The sequence below is a fragment of the Sarcophilus harrisii genome, chromosome 6, assembly GCF_902635505.1.
Source record: "Sarcophilus harrisii chromosome 6, mSarHar1.11, whole genome shotgun sequence".
In the NCBI taxonomy this organism is placed as follows: domain Eukaryota; kingdom Metazoa; phylum Chordata; class Mammalia; order Dasyuromorphia; family Dasyuridae; genus Sarcophilus; species Sarcophilus harrisii.
In genome coordinates, this window is record NC_045431.1 from 253511760 (window position 1) to 253536461 (window position 24702).

At 33.0% G+C, this 24702-nt stretch overlaps 2 protein-coding genes across 2 annotated transcripts; both read right to left on the bottom strand.

Annotated features, from left to right (window-relative positions):
* Positions 1-3560: 3560 nt before the first annotated feature.
* Positions 3561-4337, bottom strand: LOC100914861 (olfactory receptor 140-like). The gene has a single exon (XM_003774561.2). It carries the CDS (start codon positions 4320-4322, stop codon positions 3561-3563), a length of 762 nt encoding a protein of 253 aa, XP_003774609.2. The 5' UTR covers positions 4323-4337.
* Positions 4338-14293: 9956 nt separating this feature from the next.
* LOC100914080 (olfactory receptor 4C12-like) lies at positions 14294-15226 on the bottom strand. Its single transcript, XM_003774559.1, has one exon. It carries the CDS (start codon positions 15224-15226, stop codon positions 14294-14296), a length of 933 nt encoding a protein of 310 aa, XP_003774607.1.
* Positions 15227-24702: the final 9476 nt, after the last annotated feature.

The window sequence follows — 24702 nt, forward strand, 5'->3', positions numbered from 1 at the left end:
GGATCTTAGCCAAAATATAATATCATTGGCTACTCTATCTTGGTTTAAAATCCAGTGAGTCTGCAGACTAGCTGTGAGCCATCCAGCACAACAACAGATGATAAATAGTGGGGCCCTGAACCCCAGAATAACACACCAGATTTGACCATGTACAACCAGCACAGGATTTAGGGAATATTCACTGGCACACCAAAATTCTATTTGATCCTAGAAACAATAATGAGCAATGTAAATTTATTGAGCAGAGGAATGATCACTTGGTCAAATATGAGCATTAGAAAACCAGTTTGATAGTCTTGGTGACCCAATAAAAAGGCAATTGCCTTAATGTTACAAATGTAAAGTTTTTCACTTGTGATCAAGATGCCATTTCCAAATATAGAATGCGGGAACCTTAATCAGAAAATTGTTTTGCCCCCAATTTTTTCTGGATGTCAGTGGACCATAAAATTAGTTTGAGTGAGTTGTCATCTGGAACCCACAAGAGATAATGTAGTCTTGGGCTGCATCTTAGACACTGTTAATGATAATAGGAAAATGATAATGATTTCATATTCTTCCCTAATGACAAAATATCTGGACTTTTATCAAAAGGCACTGGCAAACTACAAAACATAGAAAAGAAGATTATTTGGATGAAGGAAGATCTCAGGATTATTTTAGGAATTGATTGCAGGAACTGGTCAAATTTAGCCTGGAGAACAGAAGCTTTCAGAAAAACAAAATAGCTATTAGCAAGTATTTAAAAAGGAACTTGGAATGAAAGAGGTTATAAGCTTATCATACTTGTTTCTAGAAGGTAACATTAGGGAAAATAGAATGGGTTTCCAGAGAAGTCAGTCTGGACTTGGTGTAAAGCAACAAAATAAGTAAACCAAATAAAAAAAAGTTGCTTTAGAAGAAATATTTCACAGTGATGCTCAAATAAGATAATATTTGTTAAACACTTAGCACATAGTAGACATATAATAAATTCCTGTTTCCTTCTTTCCTATAATATATTTTTATGTCTACCAAGAATAATTGCTCTAGTGTTTTAGAAAGACAGTATATCTATACAAATAGCCTCTTTTCCATCCCACACACTATGAGGGGGGGAAAAAGCATTCACTGGTTTTGCTAATTCCATGCACTACTACATCCATCCTTATCACCATCATAGTTTTCATTAACCTGTAAAAGTGGCTAGATAATTGGCATTGAAGCTCCTAGATTCTCTGTTGTTTTTCCTTCATCCTCTGACAGCTGTTGGCAATTTGATAATGGATGAAATTTGTAGGTTAGGTAATGCTAAAAATATTGTAAACTGCATTTAATTGGAAGATGATAGCGCAGAATGAAGTTTTTGGCTATATCAATATGTAGAATTGTAGAGTGGGAGGCAAAACATGGTATTCTAAAATTATACTTCCTTATTGTCAATTATCCAATTGCTATTGTAGTATTACTTTAGGTTAGTCTTCTCTTTGTGTCTCTTTCTATTTGTCTTTCATCTACCTCTGATGCTCTTTCTCTGTCTCTATCTGTCTCTCTCATCTGTCTCTGTCCCTATCTTTTTCTGTCTCTGTCTCTATCTCTGTCTTTCTATTTGTATCTTTTCTTTCTCTCTGAATCTGTCTTTCTCTCTCTCTGTCTCTTTCTATCTCTAATTCACTCTCCGTCACTGTCTGTCTTTCTGTCTCTCTCTTCCTATCTATCTCTATAGCTTATTTCTCTGTTAATCTTTCTCTATCTCTCTTTCTGTCTCTATCTTTGTAGCTCTTGTGTGTCTCAAGGTTTCCCTGTCTCTGTGTCTTAATTTCTCTGTCTTTCTGTTTCTATCTTTGTTTCACTACCTGTTGCTATTTCTATATGTTTGTTTCTCTGTCTCTAACTCTGCATTTATATCTCCTTTGTTTCTCATCTCATTTCTTGTTTATTCATTTTAAAGAATGGCTTTCTGGGTTGAAGAGAGATATTATATAATTAGATATTCAGGAAAGTAGTTATGTAAAAACTAATCATATTTATATGTGTATGTATGTGTGAATGAGTGTATGTATGCTTGCATATATATATGAAACCAATACTTCCATTTAGGAATTGTTTTTGTTTCTTTGCTTGCTTCCTTTTTGTTGTTGGTTTTAACAAATCATTCTTGAATCACACTGTGAAATACAGACATGAAAAACATTCATTGCATGTGTCATAAGTAAACAGATATCCAGGGCTTACACTAGAGACAAGTATATGTGCCATTGCTTTAGATCCTCATATAAAACTATATTCCCATGAAAGGGAACATAAACATAGTGACTAGTTCACAGCCTTAATTTTGCAATTGAGAAAAATGAGAGCTAAAGAGAAGAAAGTGAATTATCTAAATTTACAGAGGTAATAAGGCACAGATTCAAAATTTTAACATCATATCTTCAGTTTCTAATCTTGTTCTTTAGGAAATTCAGCATTCCACATCTAAATTGTACCAGAATCGATTTGGGTTAGCTGTGGAAATAGACCTATCCTAGATGATTGACTATGCATTTCAGAAAGGTTTGCTGCTCTCTTAAAAAATGATGAATGATAAGGCCACACTTTTTACTTGGTGACTTGAAAAAAACACTATCATTTAAATTTATTGGAAGTTAAATGAGGCTATTTAAAGAAAACAGGATGCATTTGCTTTGATTGAATTTTTTGATTTGCTTTCTGGGGGAAAAAAGATTTATGAGAGATTTATGTATCGTTCCCTTTACGTGTTAAAGGATCTTATTACTAAGATCTACCCCTGAATACCACCCAAGGACTTCTACCCTCTTTTCTACTAGTCTGCCAGCACAAAATAAAAATTAACATTCAAAAGCTAGTGGCTAGTTATAAAGTTCTCCTACCTAGCATGATTTCAAAGTGTTCATAGGATCATTTAGTTTACCTAGAAAGGTAAAATCTTTGCCCAAGGTCACAAGGATAGCAAATAGTAGGCATGAGATTGGAACCCAAGTTCTATAACAAGAAAAGTAGTGGTTTTTCTACTTATACATTTTGCTCCTCAAATAGCATTAATACCATCCTCATGTTTATCCATGATGAAGCCAGCACAATTTTTATTTCTCCCTCTTCTATAATCATTCCATTGAATCACCATCAAGCATTTTGAAAGTATTTATTATGTGCCAGGCCATATACAAGGAAAAAAAAATGAATACAGAAAGCTCTAAATAGTGACTTTTGAAAGTCATGGTGCTAATGCATCCCCCTTCCTAACTCCTTCCTTTTCAGTTGGTAACATCATTCTAGGTCTCAATTTTCTTATCTGGGAAATAAGGGAATTAGCAAAAATGATTCTTTAAATAACTCTCAGCTTTATTTATCTTTTCAATACCCCTAGTAAAAATTGGATAATTGACAATACAGAACTATAATTTTAGAATGCCAGGGTTTTTCTCCCACTTCACAACCCTACATATCCATATACCAAAAACTTCATTTTCTGCTATAAATCTCCACTTCCTTTTTTTAAAATCAGATAATGCCTCCATGATTATTTACCATATGTTATACTATTTGGGCAAATGCAATTATCATTGGGAAGTAGAAGTGACTCTTTTTTTAAGCAAATTTCTCATGGCATTTTTCACTTCTGTGTTCCTCACTGTGTAAATTATAGGATTTAACATGGGGGTAAAAATAGCATAAAAAACAGTGACTAGTTTGTCAATCTCATAAATACATACAGGTCGCGTGTAGGTGAAGATACAGGGCGCAAAGAACAGGACTACCACAAGAAAATGGGAGCCACAGGTAGAGAGGGCTTTGCGTCGCCCCTCCAAGCTGTGTGTCTTTAAGGAACACAAGATGACCGTATAGGAGACAAGAAGCATGGAAAAAATCAATATGCACATGACTCCATTGTTAGCAGAAACAATTATCCCCAGCATACTGGTGTCAGTGCAGGCAAGTTGTAGCAATGGGAACAGGTCACACATGAAGTGGTCAATGACATTGGGGCCACAGAAAGGTAGATGGATGATGAAGAGGATCTGGGCAGTGCCATGTACCAAGCCCCCCACCCAGACCACTATTATCAATAAGCAGCACACACGAGGCCGCATAATAGTCATGTAGTGTAAAGGCTTACAAATGGCAACATAGCGATCATAGGCCATGACGATGAGAAGGATGATCTCAGAACCCCCAAGAAAATGTTCAATAAATAGCTGAGTGAGACAGCTATTGAAGGAGATAGTTCTTTTGTGATACAGCAAGTCAATAATCATCTTAGGGGTGGGAACTGAGGTATAGCAGGCATCAATAAAAGATAAAAAAGTGAGAAAAAAGTACATGGGAGCTGAAAGTGTAGGGCTTAGAGCAATGGTGATTGCAATGAACAGGTTGGCCAATGTGGTGAAGAGAAAGATGAATAAAAATACAACAAAGAGTATTTTCTGCAATTGCGGGTTTTGTGTAAGTCCCAGGAGGATAAATTCAGTCACATTGTTTGGAGAGTCAGAATATTCCATTCAGGAAGGGAAGAATTCACAGAAAACCAGCCTACCTAAAAAGAATAGAATACACACCCAATTAATAATGTCTGTGCCACAGACAGATTGTTCAAGGGACAAAAATCATAGGATCATAATTTGAGAACTCATAGGGATCTTAGAAGTGAAAAGATCTAGCTTCATTTTGTAGATGAGGAAATTAAATGCCAAATCATTTATCATTTATTATTGTAATACAAAATTATTAGTAATAGATTAGTAACTAGTAATTAGTAATACATAGAGTTGAAACTGGAGTTCAAAATCTCTGGTTGTCAAATCATCACTTTTTAAATTTATGTGTTTTTGTAATAAAAGGAAAATAAACATTTATGTGTTTACATCAATGAAATTATGGACAAAAGCAAAACAAAAACTGAGAAAAAGAATCAGGAAGATTATTTCTTTTCTTTTCCTTTTCCTTTTCTTTTCTTTTTTCTTTTTCTTTTCTTTTATTTTCTTTTCTTTCTTTTTTTTTTTTTTTTTGTTGTTGTTGAGGCAATTGGGGTTAAGTGACTTGCCTAAAGTCATACAACTAGAAAGTTTAAGTGTCTAAGACTGGATATGAACTCAGATCCTCCTGACTTTAGAACTGGGTCATCTAGCTGCCTCCTGTATTACATTTCTAAAAGAATTATGATCAATGAAAAATATATCTAATTATTAAATGTATCCACCAAAAGACAAAATGTTACCATTCCTAGAGAACAGTAAGTAATCATTCATTTTCCAATGCACTGCATTGTTCTCTAAATCCTAAAGTTGGGAGAGCTTTTTTTTCCCCTTCCTTTTTATTCACCATTCTTCTCCCAAGCCTCTTCTGTAACCCTCCTGCCTTCATTCTATGGCACTCCTTCACAATTACAACACCTAATTAATTGCAATGGATAATACACTGGACCTAAAATTAGAGGAATAAAATGCAGGACTTGTGTCTGCAATTAGCTAGGATTGAAATCTTGGGAAATAAAATTAATCTCTCTAAGGCTCAGTTTCCTCCTTTGTTAAAGAGTTTTGCTTTATAGAATCTCTTAGGGATATTATATGAGTTTTGTAATAAATTCGTACAATAAAGGATTAAAAATGTTATCAATCTATCCCTACTCTTAGTTTGACCTTGATGAGAATTCTGCAACATAATCCCTGATCTAAAAGTAAGAAACTAGTCCACCAGCTAATGACTAGGCATAGTGGATAGAGCTGTAGTCTAATAGACAATGCAAATAGTGCCTCACTCACTTATCAGTTGCAAAGGAAAGTTATTTAATATACTTAAATAAGTTTCATCTATACATTTAGAATGAACTTCCAGTGATTTCATACATTAAATGAGATTATGTGCTTTACACATCTTAAAATGTTTTGTTATTGGTCTATTTGTAAAAAAAAAAAAAAAAAAAAAAAAAAAAAAAAAAAAAAAAAAAAAAAAACGCAAAGAAAATAGAAAAAAAATCTTGCTTCCAGGTCATTGGAATCCCAAACATTTCTTTGAGTTCTTTAGAACCCCAGAGATATGAAAGTGTTAATATAATTATGAAAAAGAATACATAGAAATCTGCCAATTTTCAGGATGTTTCAGATGTAAAATAAGCAGCTCATTATTATGTTTTTCTTTATTTGAATATGTACAAAATAAAAGTGAATATTGTCACCATCTACTATTTTTAACCACAATTTAATAATTTTAACCACAAAATCATGAGAAATATATATGAGAAACCATTTTACACAAGATTACAACAATAAAAATCTGTCATAAAAATGCTCCTCTTATCATAAAAATTTCTCCTATTTAAAATAATTTTAAATATGATAATATAAGCAAGAAATATATTAGGTAAATACTGAATTGTTATTCCCTTTCTATAGCTATTCACTGATTTGTTTTTCCAAACTGGTTTATGTCTAAATATTAATTATTTATATAAGACTTACATGCATTTTGTTGTTGTAGTTCAGTCATTTCATCATGTCCCACTCTTTATGACCTAATTTTGCTGGGTGGTTTTGGCAAAGATACAAGAGTGGTTTGCCATTTTTTTCTCCAGATCATTTTTTGGATAAGCAAACTTGATTAGATGACTTACTCAGTTTCACACAGATTTTAAGGGTTTGAGAACAGTTTTGAACTCAGAATGATGAGTCTTTCTGAATCTATGACTGACACTTTATCCACTCTGACACCTACATACCTCTGTTCTGCATACTAACAGGTTTTTAATAATGTTCTGTAGCATTTTCTGAATCAACAGTCATATCCACTGGACAAATCATCAGCCCACAACCCCGTTCCTTTCTTGTCAAGACTGCTTCTTTTCAGACCTTCTCTCTGTTCTGCCTTACCTTCAATAGTTCCCCCCCACTCAATGCTGTCTCTTAGCTACTACTACCCTGACTTTAGGAAAACAAAACTATCTAATCAAGCAATAAATTCATTAAATCACTTGCCTACTTTTCCCAAAGCAGGATGTAATTAAAATGATTTTTTTTTCATTAAAAAACATTTTTTCTGCCTTTCACAAAGAAAGGAACAAGAATCATCTTCACATCAATCATGATTAGATTCATGGTCATTTCAAAAGATAGAAATGGGAGTTTTTTAGACATATTTTTTAAATTCTACATTTGGTTTCCAAACATGTCTATTTTCAATGAATATAACAGTGTATAGAAGTTCAAAACAATAACTCTGACTAACTACTGGCTTTCTTAGTTTTGTTTTATTTTGTTCTAAATAATTTGCAAAATCCTTTCATTACAGTGAAAAAAAAAAAAACAACAACAGCAGTGGGATTCAAGGTAGAAGCCTTGGGTTGAAATAATGCTCTGAAACTTTGTATCTGTGTGGAAAAAATTATTTCATCACTCTGGGTTTCAATTTCATTATCTATTAAATGACTAAATGATTTTTAAGTTCTCTTCTGTCTTGAAATTCTATGGTCACTACAGATAGAATAAGTTTGACCTTCTTGATTGTATAGGTGCTATAAGAGAGAAGGAGAAAATACAACTTCTCAAGGTGATTGGGACAGAAGATGTGAATCAGCTCTTCTTCTCCCTCTACCCCCCCCCACCCCCATGCATTTACTGTCTTTGTCTTTTTTTGTGTATCTCTCTCTCTCTCTCTCTCTCTCTCTCTCTCTCTCTCTCTCTCTCTCTTTCTCTCTTCTCTCTCTCTTCTCTTCTCTTCTCTCTCTCTCTTCTCTCTCTCTCTCTGTCTCTTCATTTCTCTCTCTCTCTCTCTCTCTCTCTCTCTCACTGTGTGGTTTTGTATGTGTCTCTATGTCTGTCTGTGTATCTCTCTCACACACACACATATACACAAATCACATTGAGTAATATGGTAAAGGTTCACAAATGCTTTTGTTTAGACTAGAAGAATTATAAATTTGTATGGAGTGGTAGTAGTGCTGGTACTGGTGGTGGTTAAAAATGGTCATCTCTAGGAGAGGCATAAGGGTACTAAAATATTTTAAAACTTCTATAAGTTAAGGAAATGATATTACTTATAAGGCTTTTATGAACTCTTCTTTCAAACTACATTTATATACACACCCATTCATACATCTTGACCACCTGATGAATAGCTAACATTATTGAACAGAATGGCAGGGAAAACTACACTGAAAAAAAGGAATAGTAAATATTCAGGGGTGATATTGTATAACCACTAATATGTCTACTCAGTCTTTTTTTAAAAGGCCTGACCAAATTCTCCTTCAATCCAGAAGTCAAAAAAAAAATATGTTTTTAAATCCCTGAGTCTCACCTTTGAGCCCTTTGTATTCAGCTAGGCTAGGCACACAGCTCAGGTACCCAGCTGACTATGACACAGTTATAGTCAGAAGAGAGAAGTGAAGGTGTCACCCATGAAGATTGAATATTTCAGCTACAATTCTCTTGATTGATAAGTATAATCTTCAAGGGAATCTTTGGAAAATGTTTTTTTTTTTTCCTCTGGACCCAGAACTTTGAACAGGTGTTGTTTTGTAGAGTAAATTTTTTGAAATGTCTTCAACCATGGCGGGTAATGAGTTCTCAGGAGCATTTCAGTCTAATTAGATAAACTTGGTGAATATGTAATTGTTCTTATTGTTTAAGTAAACACTATTGTAGTACTTTGAAAGTTCTGAAATATTGGAGCTTTTCCATCTTGCTTATCTAAAAGAAAACCAAGCATTTTAAAAAACGAGTCAAAAGCATCTGAGTTCATATATCCAAAGAATTATAAAACAATACACACCAATCACCCAGCTATACCACTACTAGGTCTGTACTCCAAAGAGATGAAAGAAAAACGAAAAAAAAACTTATATGTATAAAATATTACATCAATTCTCTTTGAATTGATTGACAATATGCCCATCAGTTGGGGAATGCTTGAACAAGTTATGACATAGGAGTGTCATGGAATGCTATTGTGCTATAAAAATGAGTTGGATGCCTTCAGAAAAATTTGTGAAGTCTTGCATGAACTGATATAAAGTGAAATGAACAGAACCAGGAGAACATTGTACATGGTGATGGCAACTTGTATGATATTTAATGCTGAATGACTTAGCTATTCTCAGCAATACAATGATTGAAGACAATTCTAAGAGACCCAAAAGGAAAAATCATATCCAACTCAAGAAAAAAAAAAAACATGACATTTAAGTACAGATTGAAACATACTTTTTAAAACATCATGTTTTCTCATTTACTTTTGCCATATGTCTGATATGCATATATGATATGCCTCATTGCACATATATGTGTATATATAATATATATGTATACCATTTATGAAAATGTTTTTTCAAAGAGGGAAAAGAGAAGGTTAGTAGAAAATTTTTAATTTTTAAAAATGAATGTTAAAAATTAGGTTACATATAATTAAGATACAAAACACTTAAAATAAGAGTTGATACTTCTTAGAAGGAAATCTATGCCAAATGTAAACAGCATACTAAAAAGCAGAGGGAGGACTTTGCCAATAAAATTTCATGCAGTCAGGGTTGTTGTTTTTCCATAGTTTTGCTTTTTCCATAATAGTAATATATGGGAGTGGGTCTATAAGGAAATTTAAGAGCTGCAGAAGTATTGCTTTTAAATTGTGCTGTTGAACAAAACTTTTAAATAGCAAAGGGATCAAATCAGTCAATATTTAAATAAATGAACAACTATTCACTGCAAGGACAAATATGAAGCTGACACTTAAATACGTTGGGCATGTAATGAGAAGACAGGATTCATTGGAAAAAGTCCTGATGCTGGGAAAGATCAAAGGCAAAAAGAAACCGGGAAAGGAGAAGATTAGAGACATAGATTAGAGTCATGGAAACAGTGATCATCAATTTGGACAGATTTTTGAAGATAGTGAAGGATCCATGGGATTACAAATAGACAGACACAACTGAAAGACTGAACAGCAACAAACTTGTGATTTATTTATTTGAGTATATATCATATCCCCTTTGTTAGATTGTAAGCTCCTTTGGGGGTCCTAAAATAGTGTATAATATGTAGTAAGTACTTAAATATTTAATTTTTGAAATAAAAAATTAACTGCGTTGTAATTTCTTTACATCTAAATAGCAAGAGATATAAAGACATGAGTTAATTGTCTGACCACCAAATTTCTGAGTTAACTTGATTGTTTTTTTAGGCCCATGATTTATGCTTGGACAGTGAAGTAACAGAATACTCTTAGCATTAGTATTATTGATAATATGTTCTGAATTATAAATATGACCCAAGTAAGTACCCACCAGTATTTTGAGTTGAAGAATATTACAGCCTTCAGTTTTATGTGGATGACACTTCTTAAAATAAAATGTGTTAAATTTTCAGCTGATAGCCTCTCACAATAAATATATGTGTCTTTCCCTCCAAGTTCAGTTAGCAAGTCTTTTTATTTCCCTATTTTCAGGTGGGACAATCTGTGCAAATAGTGGTCACTAAGTTTCACTTAATTGCTATTGTTTGAATGCTTTCATTTAAAGGAAATCTCTAGTTTTTTAAACATATTTAGAAATGACAACTTGAAGTTCTAAGAAAAAAAAAAAATTGGAGTTAAAATTTTACCAGAGAAACTGACCAGAAGTATAATACCTAGCAAGTATGTAGCTTCTCTTGAACTTAATTTATTCCTTTGTAACATATATATATATATATATATATATAATCAAGAATATCTAAAAGAGTTATGATAAAATAGCATTAAGGTATATAAAATATTTTAAAAATATTAAAATGCTATATAATGGTCATAAATTATTATTTTATTGTTATTACTGCTGAACTAGGATTGATGGATATGTTTACTATATCCAATGCCCTCAACTCAGCTATTAAAAAACATATGCACATAAATTCATGCACAAGCATTCATAAATGCACGTATATTCTCTCTCTCACACACACATACACAGAATAATACACCATACATATTGCAACATATAGATATAGGTACAAGATACTTCTTTGGTACAGTCAGTTCCTGAATGAGGAAACTCTTATCAATGGAAATTTCTCTGTAAGTTAAATCTTAGTGACTTGCCCAGGATACCAAAAGATTAAGTGATCACAGGCTAATAGTACACTATTTCAAACTCCAATTCTTTTTGTACAGCAAAATAACTATTAGGACATGTATGCTTATATTGTATTTAATTTATACTTTAACATACTTAACATGTATTAGTCAACCTGCCATTGGGGGGAGGGGATGGGGAGAAGGAAGGGAAAAATTGGAATTTAAAAGGTTTGGCAATTGTCAATGTTGTAAAATTACCCATGCATAAAGAATTTTTAAAAATAATTTTAAAAAAAGAATCTTAGGATGATAATATTGCAAAATTATATTCAGCAGTGATCTGCTCATGTAACCTAATAAATTCTTTCCCCTGACTGGAAAAAAAAAAAATAAAAGGAATTCACCAGTTTCGGGAAAAAAAAAAAAAAAGATTAAGTGATCAAAATCAGTATGTGTCAAAGGAAGAATTTAAAAACACATCCATTTATGTGGCCCTACTCTATTTTCTTCTGGATGTAACATGGTTTTGAACTGCCATTCTAAACCTCCTGTGTATTAGCTAAACAATATGGTTTATTCATTTGGTCAATGCTTATTTTGCTTGAAATTTCACCACCCCCCAAAAAGGCTTATTTGATTTCTTTCTTATATTTTCACTATTTTATGTCAGAAGCAAATCACTTTTGGATTACAGTGAGCAAAGTCAAACATCCACTAGTATAACCTAGTTTAGCAGCTAAACATCCATTGCTATAATCTAGTGAAACTATGTCTACTTGTTCCTAAATTCCAATTTTTTTGTACATTTTTGATCAATTAATCATGTGTTCCTCATTTTTGGTAAGAAATTGCCCATCTTTTTACTGTCACAAAGTGAAGGTCCCCAACACATAAGTTTTTATTAGGATATTTTCTTAAAGCTGTTATGGTCAATTTTGCGATTTCAATAATGTACACTCAGATTTGTAGTGTATGGGTATTCATGATTTAGGAAATTATTTTGATACTTGTTTTGTAGGAGAGATGGATACAAAGCTATGGAACATAGTCTTTTAAAAAGTGACATAAGCAATCTAGAATTCTAAGTGGCAGAGAAGAGGTAGCAAAGCAATCCAGACTGGGGAGTATAATTAACAAATAAATAATTTGATAAAAAAAATTAAGGAACAGAAATTAATATTACCAACATTGAAAATGAAAAAGAGTAGATCATAGTAAAATTAGCCAAAAGCAATAAAATTAACATGAGATGCTAATCAGAGCTAAATGATAATAAATTTTAAAACTTAAAGAAAATGAATATATAGAGAGGAATATAAAGTGACCTCAAAATGAGAAGGAAAAAGCAACATAGTAGGTCCTTTTAAATGAGTAAAGTTTCACAGCTGTAATGAGAAACTGTACCTTACTATAAGTATTAATTATTGATTTTATTATTTAACAAAAATAGGTCATAATTCCTATTGTGTGCTAATCCTCATAACAACAAAATAATTATCTTTTTTTTTAAAACCAATTGTATTCAAACGAAAGGATAATCACGAGTTAATCTTTTATAGCACGATCATAATGAGATCTTTCTTATAAATATATTCAGGGAGTTAATCTATTTCCCCAAATCTTCTTGCTCAAATTATATTACATACATAGACACACACATGTTTATATTTTTACATAAAATGTACATATAAGCAAATATATAGAGATGTTCACACATTTCAGGATAAGGAATCCCTAGAAACTAAGAATAGGAAGGAACTTTTAGATGACATGGTGGTATTATAAGTGCTTAATTGAGCTTTGTGATGACTGTGTATTTTAAAATCAGCCAGAGTCAGGAATTCAGGTAAAGGGAAAATCTTCAATCTTTATTGTCTGTGGAGGGGAAAGGGGATTAGCAATGTGAGCAGCCACCACAGAAACCCAGCCAGCAGTCTCTCTCCACCTCTTTTTCTGCCCCTCTGTCTCCACCCACCAAAATCGTCATTTCCTATACAACACATCAGGACTTGCACAAGGAGTGGGCCGGAGCCATTCTTTCTCCAAGCATATATATTAATAGAGTATGGTCCAATTACTATTTAGCATCACGTGCTTGGGACCTCAGTGCATCAACTTGAGCTTCAGCCCATTACAGAGCTTCACTCCCAGATCCCTAAGAATCATATTTTTTTGCTCCCACTATAACATGGCTCCCAATTCAGTCCTGTTATATCTATTAGAGCTGGCCCTGAATGAAATTTATTTAATTCTAAAGGTCAAATTCAATCTTAAAGGGTTAAAAATATTCAAAATATTAAAAAAGTTTTGAGAAGGATGTTTCACTAACTTAGAAAAGAACACTAGAAATGTTTTTAACCATGTTACCTTCATCAGAATAAACATGTAGTATCTCAAGGGATTGAAATTGATAAAAACTCAAATAAAATAGTTCAGATATGTTAATAAAAAGCATGTATTAGCACATAAAAAATCCATTTCATAGCCGTGTAGGACAAATGGAATCTGATGACTTGTTTATTTCTTTCCATATAACTGAAAATCAAAGAAAAGAAATGAAATATTCTTTTCATCATCATGTTTAGGACAAAATACATTGATATCATATCCTTTCATTCAATTCCAATCCATTAAAACTTATGTTCACTGCAAAAACACTTAGAGGAACGTCCTAGAGAAGACATATCTTTTTGAAAAAAAAAATCCTTTAAAATAATGAATTCCTTATTTATCCCTCTCTGTGGTCATTTTCCTAAAAACATATACAAATCCTCCAACTTCTTGTGACAGTGGTTTTATATGACCCAGGAACCCTTCATACATTATCTCTTTGATGTATTTGGTGCACATTCCTATCTCATCCATTTTCCATCACTGGACAATATAAAGACACTTCAATTCAACAACAAAAGTATTTAATTAAGACATGGCAATACAAAGAATGGGAAAGCATAAACACATCTGAAGGCTCTTGTAGTAGAAAATTAGTAATTTACATTTAACATATTCACAGTAATTTATCCCAGTTATACAATGAATATGAATCTAAAGAGTTTCGTGAAATATATAGACCATACTTTTATCACATAACTGTATATGTGAAGTCCTTAGAAATTGCCCTTGGGTCAATCCAGTCACTGTCTGGTCTGTTTTGTCCTTCTGTGCTGATCCTGTGTGAATCTTATTTCTTCTTTATTGTCTGATCCACCAGCCTTTATGCACACCTCTTAGGTTCAGAATAACCTAGGTTTACTCGTCATTTGTCATTTGTAATCTGAACTTTTCTGCTCCACAACTTTCTCATGGCATTTTTAACTTCTGCGTTCCTCACCGTGTAGATAAATGGGTTTAGCATGGGAGTGATAAGAGTGAAAAATATAGTCACAGCTTTATCCATTGGAAAAGTGGTCACTGGTCGAAGATACATGAAAATGCAGGGAACAAAAAATAAGATGACAACGGTGATGTGAGAACTACAAGTAGAGAGAGCTTTGCGTCTCCCTGAAGAACTGTAACTTTTTAGGGAGTGCAGGATGATAACATAAGAACACATCAACATCACAAAGCTAATCATGGAAATTAAACCTCCATTTGCAGCAATCAGGAGACCAACAATGAAGGTATCTGTGCAAGCAAGTTGGATCACAGGGATGATGTCACATAAAAAGTGATCTATGACATTAGGTCCACAGAATGGGAGCCACAGTGTGATAAGGATTTGTCCTGTTGAATGTAGGAAGCCAACTAGCCAAGCCAAGCCCACCAAAACACAACATAATTGATGATTCATTATAGTAGTATAATGCAAGGGTTTGCAGATAGCCACATATCGGTCAAAGGCCATTACAATGAGAAGGACAATCTCAGAGGCACCCAAAACATGTTCAATAAATACTTGTGTCATACACCCATTGAAAGAAATTGTCTTCTTCTCACATAATAAATCTGCAAGCATTTTGGGGACAATTGAAGATGAATAGCAGGCATCAATTAAGGACAAGAAAGAAAGGAAGAAATACATTGGAGAATTCAGAGTCTGACTAGAGCTTATGGTGATCACAATGAGAACATTGCCCATCACAGTAATGATATAGGTCATTAAAATGATTAAAAATAATATTCTCTGCATCTCAGGATTTTTTATAAGACCCAATAGGATGAATTCAGTCACATTGTTCCCGTTTTCCATGTCACTTTTATACTAATGCAGAATTCAGAGGCAAATGTCAGGTGGTTCTGAATATAGATGGCTCCTAATGAGTCCAAGTTTTGTCAACACACTTTTTTCCACTCTATGCCTATATGGAGAAATCAAGATCATATAGCTCACAATTGACAAATTCAGATTTTTTTATTGCATATTCTGTCCATAACAACAACTAGAATATTTTATTATCCAATAAGTCTTAACATAACTCATTGCAACATCTTATTCGTTTTTTTTTCACCACACCTAATATCTATTGCTACCATTGATTCTTTATTATATGAATATAATTGGAGTCTGACCTTCTCCATCATTTAAATTCTCCAATGAGAAAAGTGCATTGAGAGAAGAGATACAGATAAGAAATATATGAAAACAGTTTCAAAGGTGAGCAAGGACCCAAATAGTTTCCAAGAGAAATTAAGTATCAAAGACCTGAATAGTTTCCAAGAGAAACGGGGCAGAAGAGACAGAGTGAGACACAGAGACTGAGAGTGGTAGTGTGTGTGTGTGTGTGTGTGTGTGTGTGTGTGTATAACACACACACACACACAGAGATAGAGAGAGAGAGAGAGAGAGAGAGAGAAGGGAGAAGATGACAAATATAGATGACATTCAGTTAGAAAATGGCAAGTGAAAGGCTGATAGATAAATAGATAGGTAGACGGATAATTCAATTTTTAATATATGTCAGGTCTATGCTAACACCTAGGGATGAGAACCCAAGCAAAGAGAAGAAGGCCTATACCCTCAGGGATCTTATATTGTTATATGGCAAAAAGGATAAAGGGACATTTGAAATGTGATGGTTATTAGACACATTACGTCTTCAGGTAATCATAAGTAAATTATAACTTTGTCCAAACATTAAAGGCTTTTTAAAAAATTCTACAAACATGCCCACCTATTCCTCATTTTAATAGTAATTAAATACTAGTTTTAGTACTAGGTCATATTCATGAAAGAAAATGTGTTTGTTTCAAAGAGAAATGGCTTTGAAAAATAATTCTTCATTCTTGATAAAATTGTGAAAGCAACAACAGAATTAGATCCAAAAGAGAGGGGAGGGAGTGTCGATTTATTGTTCAAAGCAGGTCCCTGAATAATGTGTGAGAACGTGAAATATGGTTTGTTACAAAGGGACCATAAGCAAAAACCTCCTAGCAATGAAAACAATCTGTATGTGTAAATGAGCTGCCACTATAATAGCAGGCTCCCCCTTCAGCAGGGTACACAAGTGGAGGATGGAGGAAAAAATGCCAAGGATGTTAGGAGGATTCTTCTAAAAGCACAGATTGGACGAGATGCTTTCTGAGGTCCCTTCCAATTATGAAAATTTGTGATGTTGTGCCTATTTATACACATAAAGAATATCTGGCATAATAGATATGGTGCCAATTTGGTATTTAAGAAGAACTGAGGTCAAATGTCTTTGTTCATAATTAGTTTGCAATTTGCTTATATACTAACGGTGTACTACCCATGAGGAATTAGCTACTCAGGGATTTTTACTCATTGTTTTGATGGAATAAACAATACTTATAATATTTACATTATGGGGTTATTATAAAATTGAAATAACCAACTGTTAATGGCTTTTATTTACTTTTATTAATAAGCTTTTATTAATTATCTTTGTGTTTCTTGTTATTAAAATAGCCTCTGATCTCATAGTCCATTACATAAGAAAAGAGAAAATGTAGACATATAACTATATTTATCTGTCCATTCATATAATTGGGAAAGGTCACTATTGGGGTAGGAGGAAAAGGGGCAATAGGAAGAGCTGTAAGAAGTAGAATCCAAAAGGATCACTGAAGGGAATTAAGATTCTAAGAGGTTGGATAAAGAGTTTACATTTCAGACATGAGGGACAGCTAGTACAAAGGCAAGAATTCAGGAAACAAAATGGCATAAGAAAGAAATAGTATCATTTTAGTTAGCCCAGACAAGTAATATAAGGGAATAGAATATAATAAAGGATGAAAGATAGTTTGAGACCAGCTAAGTTCTTTTCAAGACAAAGTCCACTATGAGATTTCTCTCTCCCTCTTCATGGTGCCTTCTTTCTAATGTCTTTCTTCTTAATCTGGCTAACACTGACGATATGCTCTCCCAACTCTATTTTATACTTACCATTCCTGGGTCATATTGTATCCATTCATTTTATCTGTACCTTTTCTCTCTAAATAAATCTACTTTTGCAAAAAATAAAAAGTTTGAGACCTTGTTGTGAAAGTATGTAAAATAGAGGAATCTATATTTTTATCCTTAAGTCAATAGGAATCTAGCAGATTTGGTTGAGTAGGGAAATGATGTGATCATATCTGTGTCCTGAGATCCAATACAAGTGTTTGCAAAATTTAAAGTATCATATAATTAAAATAAAACAAATGCATGTGGTGTGTGTGAATATTGGTATTGTTATTATTGTTGTTGTGTGAGTATAGTCTATATTTATGTATGGACTGGTGTCTTCCTTGGTTTATGAAACTCCCCTATACCAAGTTCCTGTCTGGCACAGAAACTCCCTCTAGTAATGTAGACTAGAAGTTATTTTGCAAATTAAATTATTTGGATGTTGTCTGGGAACAGAAGGGAGAAGTTAAATGACGTACAGCATCTCAACCAACCAGTATGTTTCAGAAATAGAACTTGGACTAAGTTCTTTCTGACAGTAAAAGTAACTCTATTCATTACTTCAAGTCACAATAGACAGATAAGAGATGATAGATAGATGGATAGATGAATGGGTTATAAATAGGATGGAAGAAATACAAATATTAGGTACAATATTAATAGAGATGCAATATATTTTAACTCCTAATAAGCATGATGTAATGTGACAATCAGGTTTTTTTGGTGCTTTCTGCTTGAGCTTATAATTGACCTTTGATGGTATCCTAAATAACCCCAGTTTTATTTTCTTATAGTATATAGATAGATATAAATGTATAGACAGGTAGATATAGATACACACAAATATGTGTATGTGTATGAGGAGGAAAAATAAAAGGGAAAGATTTTTAATTTATAGAAAATTAAAGTATTGTTAAACTTTGTGATATTTATTTTAAATTTATTTATCCAAATAAATTTATTTAAACTTTAAAAATTAAATATTAAATTAATTAAACAAATTACTGAAATAAAATTTATTTAAAATAAGGAATATCCTACCTTACCCACATTGTAGGAACTTTGTAATAGACATTTATATGATAGTTTAGTCATTTAGGCCATTTTCTATGTGTTTCTTTCTTCTTGAGAATTACTTAAAGGGCAGTTATTTGGTGCAGTGGATAGACCACTGAAGTCAGGAGGACCTGAGTTCAAATCTGGCCTCAGACACTTAACACTTGCTAGATGTATGATCCTAGGCAAGTCAATAACCCCAACTGCCTCAGCAAAAAAAAAAAAAAAAAAAAAAAAAAAAAAGAGAGAGAGAGAGAGAGAGAGAGAGAGAGAGAGAGAGAGAAACAGAGAGAGACAAAGAGAGGGAGGAAGAGAGACAGAGACAGAGAGGGAGGGAGGGAGGAAAAGAGAGAGAGAGAAAAAAAATAAGAGAGAATTACTTAAATACAAGAATTGAAAGAATGTTTATAGATTCTATTAATTTTTTTTCTAATTATAATTTAGTCTCTAAGAAACTTGCTTTGAGAGCAAATTATAAAGAAAACTTTAAAAGAAGATAATAAACTATTGCTAAATATCAAATTCAAACATCTGTTTCTGAAAAGGAAAAAAAAATCAGGTAAATATTAGGAAAATGTATTGGTCTGATACTTCCCAGAAAATGGAAGCTTGAAAAGGATTAATTGATTTAAAAGGGGTTAGTTAAATTGTCCGGATTAAAAGATATTTCAGAGATATTAGTATTTCCCCCCATGTAATGAAACACTTTTTTTCCCAAAATCAGTTAGCAAGTAGAAATTTGAAACCAGCTTCATCTTTCTCCTACTCTAACCACCCTATTCAATATTTTGTTGGAGTGTGACAAAAAAAGATAAAATGTGCACAAAAGTGAAAAATATTTTATGCAAAGAGAAAATAAGATGAAATGCAATGAGAAGTGAAAAGTTTTCATTAGTAATAGGAATGAGGAGGTGGAGATAAAAGTCTAAAAACTACGTTATCAAATACTATTCTCAGAGCTGGAATCAAGATGATTCCTTTCAGACTACATTTGGACTGTGGAGATATGGATTATAACTAAATTATTAGAGCAAGAAGCATCCTCTGTCCCCAAATTCTCACCTATGAACTCTTTGTCCTGAGCTCAAAGGCTAGGTGGTCAGCTGAAGGAGACATGAAGAGAAGAGAGACACTCTGGTCTGCATAGTGGGGTTGAAAGCTTCACCTACAATAAATGTCTGCTAATTTATATAGCACCATTAGAATGCGTGATCCTCTTGAGTGTTAGCCATTTTGTCATATGTCATGTTTAAGAATAAATTATTTGAATTATCTTTATTTTGACTAATGAGACCTCAGGAGCATATTCCCATAATTACATAAAATTGTCAATGACACAATTATGCTTCTTATTACTTAACTAAACACCAAAAAAAATGAATGTTAGCCTTCCTAAATTTTTGAGGGATGCATATTTGTTTTGTATGCTTATGTCTCCATGGGGAAAAACATCCTTGGCAAACTGAATCAATTATCTAGGTATTTAGGTCAACTACTAATATTGCTATTGCAGGAAAATGAGGCAATATCATCAATAAAAAATTTTTAGTTTCAAGCTGCTATTCTAATTTCTAAATTAAGGATCCAGCCTAAGAATATTCATATACCATGATGTCACCCCAGAATGAGAAAGGATTTGACAGACCAAGAAGACCAAGGACTTCTATAGGTTAACCAGAAGCAATGTCTTTAAGATTTAGATTCTTTAAGATACCCCAGAACAAAAAAATGCTAAAATAATTTTCAAATCCTCCTTCCTAGAATTAGAAAAAAGTTACACAGGAATGTTAATTTAGCAGAGAGACAATGATGTGGCCCCAGAAAGTAAATAACCAAAAGTAACATATTAAGATGGGGGAATTTTAGATGAAATTTGAAGGGAGCCAGGGAAGACAAAAAGCAGAGAGTCAAGAAGAAAGAAAATTCTAACTAGGGGAAAAAATCCCCAAATTCCCCAGATCTAGATAGTTTCTTCTTCAAGGCATTCCATACATTAAGGTCAATGATAATTGCTTACATTTAGAGAGCGCTTTAACTATTACAAAGTTTTGTTTTTGTTATTTCATTTGATCTTCCTAATGACTCTGTGAGATAAAAGCTATTATTATCTCTATGTTCCAGTTGAAGAAACTGAGTCTTAAAGATTTTAAGTAACTTGTTCAAAGTGGATGTCAAGGGTGGATTTAAATTCTGGTTTTCTTGAATCAAAGTCCTGAATTCTGCCAGCAAACTGTCTTTAAATATAAGATCTAGTCATCTGCAATTTATTCTGGTTTTCTTGAATCAAAGTCCAGAATTCTGCCAGCAAACTGTCTTTAAATATAAGATCTAGTCATCTGCAATTTATTATGATAATCCTGTGTCTACAGTGGAAAAATAACACAGGCTCTGCTCTGTGTTGGAAAATCATTCTAACATAGTAAATGTTTACAAATAAGTATTTAAAAGTTCAAGTGAAAGATTTTTAAAAATGGCCAAAGAGAGAAAAGAGAAATACCTTTCATATGAGGGAATTAGAAAGGACATCCTGGAGTTGGTAGCTCCTAAGATAAATTATCAGATGAAAATTATTAACAGAGATATAATTGTGTATATAGTACATTTCAAACAGACAATATGCTGCATCCAATAAATGAATGTATATGTCAACTTTTAGTACATGACTGAAGATGAGGGAGTAGGCAAATGTGATCAGAATCTACAACAGAAAACATTAAACCTGTTTGTAGAATGCATTTAATATGGGGATTCTCATCCATCCTTGATGTCCACTTGATTCACTCAACTCTTACTTGTGCTCCAAGAAACTGTAATATGTGCAGTAGTCACATCCTGGTAAGCCTTTTGGGCACATGAGCTCAACCAAGTTGAAGGCAGCCAGAGGACTTCAAATGTGTCAGTGAATTACAAGTATGTGAAGACTTTCTCTTATGGATTGGAAATATAAGAATAATTTAATCCAATAGTTTGAAGATTGGGTCAGGGGTTAAAAATACTAAGGTCATTAACTGTACCTCAGGCCAACATCAAGATTTTTGTCCTACCACTCGACTTTGATATCTCAGGAAGAGACAATAAAAATGAAAAGTTTGTGTGCAACTCTGCTTAACTGAAATCCAAAGCATACACAAATCAAGACATGACCCATGATGTCATTAGTTCTCTTCAAAAACAAACAAACAAACGAAAAACCCAGCAACACGGAATGCATATTGTGTTTTACACAACTATAGAAGACATTAAACAACTGGACATTTGAGAATTTTTTCTAAGACATATAACTTTATGGTCCATGTAGTGCAAGCCAAACATTATCTTTTATTCCCCTTTCTTCTCTCTAGGGCCCAGTCAGATCAGCCTTGATAGTCTTCAAATAGTACTCCATGTCTTTTCTCTGGTATCCATATTTGGCCATCTCTCTCTCCTCATGTGCAATATGTGATATAACTAGTAGGTCAGATGTAAGTATCTTGTTTAATTAGATTTGATTCTGGGATAAAAGGAGGGATTCATTGAACACAACAAAAATGAGATTCACTTGTCTCTAAGGTTATAAAGATCTCAACAAAGACACAGAGCACATAGATTTTATAGAAGTCACCCATCCTCCCTCCCCCCCCCCATATGGAATTTTGTCACTTCAGAAAGATGGGGAATGCTGATTTGAGTGGGATCTTTAGATATTCACCAAGTCTGAGGGGCCTGGACTCCACATGGATAGGTCTTTTATGCCCTCAGGTAACCAGGAAACATGATAATAAAACCCCACACATATTGTATGCATTTGTGTACAATATGTGTATATGCATATACAGACACAAATATTTCTAGCAAAAACTTGTGGTGGTGAAAAAATAAAATTTAAGTGGATGTCCATCAGTTGGGGAATGATTAAATTAGTTGTAGCTTGTACATTTGATGGAGTGATACTGATTAATTAAAAAAAATATGAAGAGGATGATTTGGGGAAGACTTTAATTCAAATTCATTATCAGACATTAATTAGCTGTGGGTGATTTGAGGCAAGGCATTTACCATCAATTTGTCTGTTTTTTTTTTTTTTTCAAATGGAAACTAGAGATAACTATAGCAACTATTTCTCAAAGCTGTTGTAAAGATCGAATGAGATACTATTTATAAAGTCCTTTGATATGTAGTAGGAACAATATCCATGCTATAACAGCAGCATCAGCAACAGCAGCAGGAGCAAGCATGTGCAGAAATGTTTGTATCAGCTCTTTTTTTGTGGTAACAAAGAATTGGAAAATGAGTAGATGTCCCTCAATTGGGAAATGGTTGAACAAGTAATTGGTATATGAAGACAATGGAATATTATTGTTCTGTTAAAATCACAAACAAGCTGATTTTAGAAAAGCTTGGAAAAATTTACATGAACTGATGCTGAGCAAAGCAAGCAAAACCAGGAATACAATATAGGTAATAATAGCAAGAATGTGTTATGATCAACTCTGATGATTTGGTTCTTCTTAGTGGTCCAGTGATCCAAATCGATCCCAATAGACTTTCGACAAAAAATGTCATCTGCATCCAGCAAAAGAACTAAGAAAGACTGAATGTAAATCAATACATGCTACATTCAATTTTTTCCTGCTTTTAAAAAAATCTCTTCTATAAATTTTCCTTTTTCTTCTGATTTTTGTCTCTCAACATGATTATAGCATTATCACCTTATAGCAAAAAACGCATACACACACACGTATACTGTTTTATTTTCCTATTTTTATTCCCGATGCTCAACAGAGTGCTTTGATTATGGAAAATGTTTAATAAATGTTTTATTCATGTATGTCTTCACTTATTCACTCAGCAAATTTTATATTAGCAAGAAACAAACCAACAAGAAAAGTAGAGGCAGCTTGGATTCTCAACACTTGGGGAATGTGGACAAACTAGTATGTAAATGTAATGAATGTTACAGAACTTTAGAAGTGATGAACATGAGAAGATACACTTGGAAAAAAAATGACAGGATGAAAGGAACTCAATCAGGAAAAATTTCACAAAATGCAAAAAATGATTTTTAAATTATCTTTAGGGTAACAATTTAAAAAGAGAAAATCAGAAACAGAGAAAAAAGAAATAGATGTGTGTGTGTGTGTGTGTGTGTGTGTGTGTGTGTGTATTTCCCTGCTTTCAGTAAATAGTTAAAAGATCTACAAGTATAAAAGTTATATAACTGCTGGATGGAGGGTTTCATTAATCTGAATAATAAGCTGTTTTTCATTTTAAAAGAGGATTCAGTGAATGAATATCATGGAATATTAATGTGACATAAAATGGATCAAAAAAGAAGATAAAAAATTGTATACTCTTTTAGATTTATAATTTTAAGTTTTCTAAGTAACTTAGGAACCTTTGTATACTTTCATTTCTATTTAACCTAAATTTTCCAAGTAGATTCTTGTGGTCAATCACTATACCTGTCTTTCTTTCTTTCTCCTTACTTTCTTTGTTTTTCTTTGTTTGTGTCTTCCTTCCTTCCTTCCTTCCTTCCTTCCTTCCTTCCTTCCTTCCTTCCTTCCTTCCTTCCTTCCTTCCTTCCTTCCTATATCTAGAACCTATATCTAGGTTTCTTAGTTTTCCAAAAGAGAGTTTGCTGGTTACCAAAATCACAGCCCCCCAGTCATTTTGCATTTATTACATGTTAGAGGTACATTTTGTTTCTTATCCTTAAGAGCAGTCACTAATTGTTTTTCTCTTTCTTTTAAATGTTGCAACACATTTAGAACTATATTTATTATCCCTTAATGAACATAGCTATACACACACACACACACAGAGAGAGAGAGAGAGAGAGAGAGAGAGAGAGAGAAATTTTCACTCACAAAACTGTGTGGAAAGTGTTTTAATGACACTATGGAATGACAAATACAATTTTACACCACATCAAGAAGCAGTTTGCTTTTATGCAAAAAAAAAAAAAAAAAGTGATTGAAAACAAATGGCCAAGGTTGGAATTTCATTTTTTTTCAATTAGAATCCTTGCGATTTCTTGATAGAATAGGCATTCATACTATTTTTGGCTAGTACTCTAGGTAAAATGTCACAATGTATATAATTGGAATATATATGACAGATATAAACTTATTTGTAGATATATCTATATATATATATACATATACACAATACAGATACACACACATATATAATGTGTACATATACATATACATTAAAGGAGTTTGCAGTTGTTTATATTAAGACTCTAAAGCACAAAATCTAAATGAGAGAATGTTTATATATTT